Below are 10,841 nucleotides of genomic sequence, written 5' to 3' on the forward strand. Positions count from 1 at the left end.
ACCACTTCATATGTAGATTTAAATAAAAACAATATAGTTTATAATTAATCTTTTAATTTTTACAATTTCTGGAATGGAATTATTTGTATATCTCTACTATTGCTGGCACTATTGTGCCAGCATGTATAATAAATAGCCTTCTTCCAATGACTCAGTAAGAACTAGGTGAAAAAATTACTCTAAGTAAAAAACTACATTTCAATGAAACTGAATTGGGAGTCATTATCATAGCAAGTAGCAATTCTAACCTTTCTTGAATCTAACTTTTTCATCTCTAAAATGAAGTTATCACCTACTTCAGGAAGTCACTCTTAGGATTAAGTCTGAATATGAGAGCACCGAGCATTTGTCTCGCATATTAGCTCAAGTGTCAGTCAAATTTACATAATAAACAAAACGGATAATAATTCACTGACCCAATACAATCACCACTCATCTACTTGCTAGCTACAGAGTAGCTCAGCACTGTCATAGAGATATCCAAGATTTTTAAGTAGAGGATTTAGTGGGGTTTACACTAAATATATTATGAGTTATAAAAGTTGTGGGAAAGGAGGAAATGATGGCTACTCCTAAAATTCAACCCGACTGACTACATGGGTTATTTAAGCTTCTTTACCACTTTGGGATGTTATTTTTTTTTCTCAAATCCTCACCCAGGAGTGTAGTTATTGATTTCAGAGAGAGAGAGAAAAAAAACATCAGTGTGAGAGAGAAATATCAATCAGTTGCCTCCCATCCACACCCCAGCTGGGGATCGAACCTGCAACCTAGGTTATGTGCCCTGACCAGGGCAATCCTTTGGTATACAGGGATGACACTCCAACCAAATGAACCACCTGGCCAGGGTTGGGGTGTTAAAACTTTTAATTACGGCTTACTAAGTACAATGCTTATAAAACTATTTTATAGTTCAAACTGAAACACAAAATAAAATTACATAAAATTCTTCAGATCATTTTACATATTTCATATTTCCCACGGAAAACATATAAGCTAGTGGGATACTGAGCACTATTATTATATTTCATTGTTTAAAGGAGGGAACTCAAGTATGTGTACAAATGCCAATAAAGATAAAATACCTTATTTCCATCTCCAGAACCATCTTTACTTATCCCATCTTTTGAGGCTAAGTATGCTGGTGTTCCTGTAAAGGTTCTGAAAGGAACTCTTCGTAGAACCTGAGTTTCAAAGGTCCCAAGCCTTCCTAAAACAAGTATATGAACTCGACCACAAGAAATACCTGAAAATATGATAAAATGCATTAGTCCATATATCAAATATTAACATTCTTTCAATAAATCCCCTGGAAACAAAAATTCCTTAAGCATAAGAGACTGAAAAAGCTGTAATTTTCACAGTAGCAGCACAAATTGGTAAAGAAAGTAGTGGTATCATCAGAGGCAAAGCCTGCTCAAAAACAGGCCAGATTTGGGCCTTGGACAGATTTCAGGTCAACAAAGATGTTTTCTTCCTCCCAGGCCTGTCCTTTAGAAGTGAGGAAAGATCATCAAGGTCATAATAATGAGTGACTCTTTCAAAGTTTGAAATAAGTAATTCATTATCAGCCTCACTTGTAGGGGGGGAAGGCTATTTATGTCCTATATTCTTATTCTTCTTATATTATTTCTGCCAATGAGAATAAGCAATTGACATGAATCCTTATCTGTCTCTCTGGTTATACTGGGGTAATATCTGCAACAGTAGAAAGAAACATCAAATGTTCTTTAAAAAGTTAATGTGCTGTTCATTAAAACACATGTTTTAATGATTTCAATCCTACGGAAAGCGTATAATTCAGTGAATACTGTGTAACCACCATCCACCATTCTGCTTTCAAAGATTTTTAACCTTCTAACATCAAGTTAAAATTCTTTCAAAGAATATAGGTTATTATTTAGTGAACTTTTTCTGTAGAGGACCAGAGTAGTAAACATTTTCAGCTTGGTAGGCCATGTAGTCTCAGTCCCAACTACTCTGCCTCTGACAGGAACGTAAATGTAAGTAATATGTAAACCAATGGATATGACTAGATTTGGTCCAGGGGGTCACTGCTTGCTCACCCCTGGTTTTTCTTATCTAAATACAAAATAAACCCCAAAATAAATTATAGGCAATGGCAAAAAAGCCATACTGCATAGAATGAGGCCACATTTACCAAGCTGGTCTTTAAAAGTGTTCTCTACACAAGAAAATTGAATGGCTCTAGGTAAAGCAAAATTCCATAGACTTCAGTACTGTAAGGATACTTAGAACCTTGCATAAGCTAACATACATTAATGAATCACCAGGAGAGAAGTTTCCCACCAGTTTACTAGAGTGCTGTTAGAAGGTAATCAGGTAACCAACACAAGGGGTATGTGTGTTAATGTTAGTATTTCAATAAATTTAAGAAACTGGTTTTTGCCTTCCTAATTTTATTCCCTGCAAAATTCTCAACTCAGGCTTTAAATATTTATTTCTACACCTCTTAAAACTTTTAAGAGATCATGCACATAGGTAAGTATTGCATCCAAAGGCAAAAACTGGTTTAAACTTATCTCCTTCAAACAAGTCAAAAACAATTGCTTAGTTATAACTGGTTTTATTAATTTCAATTTTCCAACAGTGTATAATATTAGAACAACTAATTTCTTTAGTTATTTATTACCCTAGGCCAGGAATTTTCAAGTGGTGTGACAAAATAATTTTTAAAACATGCAACACCTAAAAAAAAAAACAAAGCAGTTATCTGAATATTTAGTTAGGGGCACTGACCTCTTCTCCCTTAGACTGTCAAATTTAAAAAGTGACAACAGCCAACACAACAATAGCAGCCCACTGTGAATGCCATCTTGAACCACAAATATATAGGTCATATAATATAACTGCACCTTATTGGTCATGTTGCATAATAAGGTTGCATCTGATTGGTTAATTCTTGGTACCAGAAATCCTTATATACAAGTATAAGCATCTGATTTTTTTAAAAAGTTACTTTGGAGCAAAAAAGGTAAGTAATTACTTTCTTTTTAATAAATCAATCAAAACTATACTTACTTTTTGTCAGATCAGCAAAAAACATTTTTTGGTGTGCCACAGAATTTTAGTAATTAGTTTGTGTGTGGCATGAGATGAAAAGGTTGAAAATCACTGCCCTAGGTTATCATCTGTTCCATAAAGTACAAAAATGAGCCCACCAAACTACTCAGAAAAGATACAAATAAGAAACAACTTGTCTCATCTCTATATAAATATTTACAAAAAATACCAAAAAAGGTTTAAGGTTTAGGACACCTCAGTCCCTAATCCATAAACTGTAAAATTTTGCTTAACACTATTAAGCCTGAATATTTAGGGGGAAAATGTTTGATGATTTTAAGTAACATTTTCTTTTTTAATATATTGATCATGCTATTACAGTTGTCCCATTTTCCCCCCTTCACTACCTTCCACCCTGTACACCCTCTCCCACCCATATCCCCCCCCATTTAGTCATGTCCATGTGTCATACGTATAAGTTCCTCAGCTTCTACATTTCCCATACTATTCTTACCCTCCCCCTATCTATTTTCAACTACAATCTACGCTACTTATTCTCTGTACCTTTTCCCCCTCTCTCCTCCTCCCACTCCCCTGTTGCTAACCCTCCATGTGATCTCCATTTCTGTGGTTCTGTTCCCGTTCTAGTTGTTTGCTTAGTTTCTTTTGGTTTTGCTTTAGGTGTGGTTGTTCATAATTGTGAGTTTGCTGTCCTTTTGCTATACGTTTTTTTCAAATCTTCTTTTCTTAGATAAGTCCTTTTAACATTTCATAAAATAAGGGCTTGGTGATGATGAACTCCTTTAACTTGACCTTATCTGAAAAGCACTTTATCTGCCCTTCCATTCTAAATGAAAGCTTTGCTGGATAGAGCAATCTGGGATGTGGGTCCTTGTCTTTCATGACTTGGAATACTTCTTTCCAGCCCCTTCTTGCCTGTAAGGTCTCTTTGGAGAAATCAGCTGACAGCCTGATGGGAACTCTTTTGTTGGTTACTATCCCCTTATCTCTTGCTGCTTCTAGGATTCTCTCCTTCATTTTTACCTTGGCTAATGTAATTATGATGTGCCTTGGTGTGTTTCTTATTGTGTCCAACTTCTTTGGGGCTCTCTGAGCTTCCTGGATTTCCTGGAAGTCTATTTCCTTTGCCAGAATGGGGAAATCCTCCTTTATTATTTGTTCAAATACATGTTCAATCTGTTGCTTTTCCTCTTCCCCTTCTGGTACCCCTATAATTTGGATGTTGGAACATTTAAAGATGTCCTGGAGATTCCTAAGCTTCTCCTTGTTTTTTTGAATTCTTATTTCTCCATTTTTTCCTGTTTGATTGTTTTTTTCTTCCTTCTGGTCCACTCTATTGTTTTGAGTCCCAGTTTCCTTCCCATCACTATTGGTTCTCCGTGTATCTTCCTTCATCTCTTTTTATGGTAACCTGCATTTTTTCATCTAATTTGCACCTCAAATCAACCAATTCTGTGAGCTTCCTGATCACCAGTGTTTTGAACTGTGCATCTGATAGATTGGCTATCTCTTGGTCGCTCAAAAGGATGAGTCCTGGGGCATTGATCTGTTCTTCTGTTTGAGACATATCTCTCTCTCTCTCTCTCTTTTTTTTTTGGTCTGGTCGCTCCTGTTACGGTGAGGCGCGGAGCCTTAGGTGTTCACCAGGGCTGGGCACCCTAGTCGCTAGATTGTGATGTTGCATGTGGGGGCAGGGGCGGGGGTGGGCAGAAACAATGGCAGTAGCTCCGTTCTCCTGAAACCTCAGTCCCTTCTCTGGGATCCTGGGTTGTGCGCTCTGCCCTGGTCCACGCTTGCCGCATCACTGGGTCCGCCAGCTGCCGCTTGCATACTCAGGGTCCACCCGCTGCGATCTTGTGCACCCCAGATGCCTTACGCGCTCCTGGTTGCTTTATATGCCCAGTTCTCCCTGTTCTCTGCGTGCCTCGACCAGTGCCCAGCTGCTCCTCCCCTCCCCTCCCACCGGTCTGGATGAACGGGTCTAGTTCAACTTCTTGGCTGTCTGAGTTCCATTCAGATAAATTCTCTGTCAGTTCTGGGTGTTATTCTGCCTCTGAATTGTTGTTCTAATCTTGGTTGTGCATAGAGGTACAGTGCATCCACCTATGCCTCCATCTTGCTGGAAGTCTGATTTTAAGTAACTTTTTCAAAAGACATTTCAAATTTTCTCAAGTGTAACATTTCCATTTTTGCAGTAAATGACAATAGCCATTATTCTCTCATTAGAGATTAAGGTAGTTCATAAATTTTTTAGTTTTTTTTTAAGTTTTATTTATTTTTAAAAGGGGAAGGGAGGAAGAGGAGAGAAACATCAATGTGTGGTTTTCTCTTGTGCGCCCCCTATGGGGGACCTGGCCCACAACCCAGGCATGTGCCCTGACTGGGAATCCAACAGGTGACCCCTTGGTTTGTAGGCTGTTGCTCAATCCAGTGAGTCACACCAGCCAGGGCAACAGTTCATAAATTTTAAGCTAAACATTGATGTTTTTCCAAGAATGTATATGATTTAAGGACTATGACAATATAAAAAGCAAGTCTAAAAAAATTAATGGGGGAGAGGGACAGACGAAATCATGAATGCTGGGTGATGGTTATTTGGCGGTTCATTCTATTTTGTGTGTTTGAAAACATTCATAATAAGAATATGAAAGGTAGCAAAATAAAATTATAATCTATGTAACAAGTATAACTTTTTAATTAGGCCATTACAATGTATTCACAAAGAAAACTACAGTTATAACAAAATTATGTGAGGCTATTTGAACTTGGATGTTTGGAACAAAATAACCCTGAATTATCATATACAGTACATTATTTCCCACTTATAATAAAATACATCTTTTAAAATAGTATTTAACAATTTACAATATCTAATATTATTAGAAAATAAGCTGAAAGGAAGCTATCTTTGGGAATTTAAGAGATATAAAAATTACAAAGATAATCCTTTTAAAGTCTACTTAAAAAGAAAGAAAAATAAGTCCTCCCCCTTAAATACCTTGTCAGGTTAACAGATGAGACCAATGCAATCATATAGTCACCACAGAAAATACTACCTGAAAAACAGGTTTGTGTCATTCAAACTTCTAAATTCAAGAATTTCTTTGCCGATCCTAATGGTATGGTACTGTACTGCTGTTTTAGCTTTCTATAATCTATGAGCTATACCAACAAGACGCCATGAGTAACCTGTGGTTCTCAAACTTGAGCACGCATCAAAATCATGAAGAGGGCTTGTTAAGGCACAGATTGCTGGGCCAGCCCCTAGAGTCTTTGATTTCATAGATCTGATTTCTAACTAGTTCCCAGGTGATGCTGATGCTGCTGGTCTGGGGACCACACTTTTTAAACCACTGTACTAAACAATTTAAATAACCGGTCACTCACCACTCAGTAAATCTTTATAGAAATCACTGCAGCAAACTAATCAGGAATTTTAAAACTTTTTGAGCCTTGAACCACTTTGGCAGTCTGGTGGAGCCTATGGACAGGCCCCTTGTCAGAATGTTTTTAAATGTAAAGAATAAAATACATAAGAAACCAATTATACTAGTTATCAAAATATTTTTTAAATATTCTTGTTTACTAACAAAGTTAAATAAGATCTAACAGCTCTTTTAGTAACTACCATGATCTCAAAGGTATGAAAAGGATAAACAATATTTTGAGATGTGGGCAACTGTGCTGTGACATAAAAACATTCATGATTCTGACTGGTGATAAGTTCATAAAATGCTGCTACTACTGTGGTTTGTTCCCTACATTCAGAATTGAAGGACATGCTGTTACTTCACATCAAGTTTAGTGAAATAAAGTTCACAGAACCTCTGCGTTCTATTCCTAGACCCCTTTGGTGGCCTGTAAACCCTGAATGAAAAAAACCCTAAAAGCCAAAAAAGGAAGTATTTCTCCCAAGTGTATTTCGAAAGACTACTTGGCAGCAATGACAGGAGACAGTTAAAAGCTAAACCACTTACAAAACTTCTGCCTTACAGATAAAGCTTTCTGAGCTTAAGAACAACTGTTTTTAAATAGAAACATTAGAATAAGGTACACTTATTTGGGGGCTATTAAAATTAGGAGTTATTCAACTTTTATATATTTGACTGCCTATATTCAATCTTGAATTAAGCATTCTCCAAAAACATACAAATGATTCAGTTTAAAAGATAAACCAAGCCCTGGCTGGCGTAGCTCAGTGGATTGAGCTCGGGCTGGGAACCAAAGTGTCCCAGGTTCGATTCCCAGCCAGGGTACATTCCTGGGTTGCAGGCCATAACCCCCAGCAACCGCACATTAATGTCCCTCTCTGTCTCTCTCTCTCTCCCCCTCTCTCTCCCTCTCTCTCTCTCCCTCCCTTCCCTCCCTAAAGATAAATAAATAAAATCTTAAAAAAAAGGATAAACCAATCTTTAATCTATATTTTAGAAATAGAGTGAAAGAACTAATGAAAACCGTTAAATTATCTATTTACAGTGACAATATGTGAGTGTGTAACAATTGATGAAATGGCAAATAAAGGTAAATGCTCGCTTAAATGCTTGGCCTCTAACCTCTAACACAAATTGGGAAAAAATTCAAAGCTCACAAATAAAACCAGCAACTTAGTACATGCTTATTGCTTTTATTAGCCTCAAAATTTCATTGTATGCCCAGGTTATTGTTTCAAGAATTTGGAATACTTCTTAATAAAGAAAAATAACATCACTCCTATGATAGCCTTCTGTCTTCAAGTTTAAACATGTTTTATGGATTTTCACTGAGGCTAGTCTGCTGCTCTGAAGATGAATATGCCAAGAAAAGAGAAATGCTGATTAAAAAATAGTTTGCAATAAAGATGCTTTATCATTTCACTTTGCCTTATGTAAATTGTACTGAATTTACCTGCAGAGAGAGAATTAAAATTAAAGTCTAGGCACTGTATGTAACTATCATAAAAATTATGAACAACATGTTTGAGCATCTTCACATCATGACATTCTCATGAGGTGACACCTTTTAAACAGATAAAGGCAGAAAGCATGCGATCCCTCAATTCTCACAGCCAAATTCAGACCAAATATTGTCATTCTGGAATCAAGCACTTCTGAACACACATATTTAGAAAACAAATTGTTACATATAAAAAGCACATTTTAAAAAATATACATTAAAATCGAAAAATACCAGCAGCTTGGATAAAAGGTTTTTTTTAAAATTTCTACTCTACTACAGATTTCATATTCAAAGAAACTAATGAGGAAAAACACATTAAATTGGGAATACATAGCCCATCAGGAAAAGAAAATAAATCAGGTCTAGTATGACAATTCACCAAGTAATTTTTCAAACTACATACAAAATTTTTAAAGTTTAACATGACAGACCAATGGAAATAAAGAATAACATTATACTTCAGAGGAGCGCTGAAATATCCCCTTTTATTCTTAATTCATTTTACAATTTGTTAGAAGACTATTCTGATCAAGTTTTGTTTTTACTAATGTTGAAATTTTTATTTTTATTTTTTCCATCACCATTTATCTGCCACACACCCTCTTCCACCTCCAGCCACCCCCTTTCCCCCACAATGTTTAAATTCTTTACTATGTATGAGAATAATAAAGCTCAACTCTGATTTTTCTATCTTTTGCCTTCCTTCCTCTTTCCAGGAATCTTAAATAAAAATAATCCTCCTGGAGTTTTTTAAATAACTCTGTATTTTTGTAGACTTTTAGGGTCTCTACTATGGAAAACAAACATTTTTGTAATTAAATCTTGGGAAAAGTCTTAAAACAATGCGAAAACCATTTTGCTATTTGTCATGTAAAAATACTAAATTTTATCATGATCTTGAACACACACTTTATTCATTCCCAGAAACAATATTACTCTTTGTCAACTATACTAAATTTAAACTTGAAGGTGACGACTTGTTCACCACTCTATCTCCAGCACCAAAACAGAACCTGCCACACAGTTGGCTCTCAACTAAACATCTGTCATTTTCAAGTGCCTGCAACTCAAATTCCTGGAATAGAGAGATCCGCTTGTTCCGGTTTAACAAGGTCTTGGGACTAAATACACTCCTTTACATTCATGTATCATTTTTCTAAAAGTGCTTCTGCCCACATTTTCATTTAATTCCTCCGTGAAATAAACTGTCAGAAAATGTACATTATTAAACAATAAAAAGTTATAATTATCCTAAATTTTAGGAAAAGGAGACTTTTTTATTTATCCAAGGGTCATAAGCTGACAAACCAAACGAATCTGTCTAGAAGATAGTTATCATATCAGGATCTAGCCTCATAGCCTGATATTCACAGATTTGGGGAAGAGAAAAAATGGTTTGTTTTCTGGAATCTCCTAGCTGGAGTGCCACTTTCACGGCTCCTGGTAAACAGAAAGAACAGGTAAACCAGCGACACCCTTAAGAAACTACTGGGACTGTCAAGTTGGAAAAACAACACCTGAGACAACTCAGTACTTAAAACAATTTCTATGAGAATCTCCCCAATCTCTCTGCAGTTTCAGTGAGGGCCCGGGAAGGTTTCCGGGCGCCGAAAGGTATTCTGAGACCTGTTTCTGTCCCGGCGTCAGCGGCTGCACACTGACAGTGACACCGCGGGACGCGCGCGGCCTGCGTCCGGGGCTGGGCTCGGCGCCCCGCGAGGCCCCGACAGTGGCAACCCCTTACCGGTGCCCTACTCTGAGCTCCCCCACAGGCCCGAGGGGAACCCGCTCACGCTCCGGAAGAGGAAGAGCAGTCTTTGGAGGAGATCTGAGTAGGGCCTGGGGACATTTTTAACGAAAGGAAGAGCATTTTGTGCCTTTCAGGGTTTCTGCAAAGTGGCCACATTCCAGCCCTAAAGTCCGGAGACGTAAAAGTGGGCAGGCGAGGGAGGAATGGGTTTTAGTTCAAAAGTGAGAAACAGCTGCTCAGGGCTTGGCAGAGCCCCAGTCCAAGGGACAAGGGGAGGGGGGGATGCCAGGCGAAGCGCTGCGCATCGCTCACATACTCGCGGTGGGGTAGGCCTCTGGCTCTCCCCAGGGTCCCCACCGCCGGCCGCCACACTCCTGGCCCCATGGCTCAGGCGAGGTACTACTTCGTTACCTCTCTGCGCGGAGGCGAGCGAGGAAGTGATGAGCCGCGCGGCGACAGCCCCGCAACTACAAGCGCCGCAGCCGGACATCTCCGCGGGGCCTAGGTCGGGGCTTCTGCCCCTACTGTCCTCCGAGTCTCAATGGCCCGACTCCTACTGGCAAGGCACGCCGACTAGGCTCCGGAGCCGCTCGCTGACCCTAAGCCTAGGGCAGAGTTCACCCGTCTGCCCGTCAGGCCTTCGGGTTCCTAGAGGCCCACTGCTGTCTACCCAATACAGTAGACACCTAACCCCTCACCCTCCCTCCCCTCCTCTTCCTCCCCCATCCCCCCACCCCCGCCCTCAGTACCCGCCTACTGGGCCCCGGGAGCGTGCGCGCGCCTGCGTCCTAGGTCTAGGAAGAGGACGTCGGCACCTGCTGCGTGTTTGTACGTGGGATACAGACTAGTGGAGAGGGGAAGGGGGCGGAGACCTAGGGGCCAATGATCACTACGGTGCTGGCCCTAACTGCGAGAACTACAAGTCCCGAGAGGCAGTTCTTCCGGAAGCCCCCTTTTCCTAGCGTTGAAAATTACGGGATAGGCATAGGGAGGCCCAGGCCGGGAGTTGTAGTCTCAACCCGTCACAGTAAAGTCCTTCTGGTCATTTTCAGTTGGTGTAAGGGAAGATGAAAGTGGGGCGGGCGGCTTAAGCGCCTCGCCAGACGCAATT

General features: G+C 39.4%; 1 protein-coding gene across 2 annotated transcripts in view; it reads right to left on the bottom strand.

Annotated features, from left to right (window-relative positions):
* The window catches only part of CLPX (caseinolytic mitochondrial matrix peptidase chaperone subunit X), a 36,598-nt gene extending 26,064 nt beyond the window's left edge, over window positions 1-10,534 (bottom strand). Inside the window, exons 1-2 of one of the 2 annotated variants that reach the window (XM_028505625.2) lie at window positions 10,142-10,534; window positions 1,086-1,246 (exon numbers count right to left, since the gene is read on the bottom strand). In XM_028505625.2, the coding sequence (XP_028361426.1) occupies window positions 1,086-1,246; window positions 10,142-10,220 (240 nt within the window). In that variant the 5' untranslated portion in view covers window positions 10,221-10,534. The remainder of the gene's footprint in view (window positions 1-1,085; window positions 1,247-10,141) is intronic. The other variant, XM_036009196.1, reaches the window with a different exon arrangement.
* Window positions 10,535-10,841: the final 307 nt, after the last annotated feature.

The sequence above is a fragment of the Phyllostomus discolor genome, chromosome 1 (genome assembly GCF_004126475.2).
Source record: "Phyllostomus discolor isolate MPI-MPIP mPhyDis1 chromosome 1, mPhyDis1.pri.v3, whole genome shotgun sequence".
Lineage (NCBI taxonomy): Eukaryota > Metazoa > Chordata > Mammalia > Chiroptera > Phyllostomidae > Phyllostomus > Phyllostomus discolor.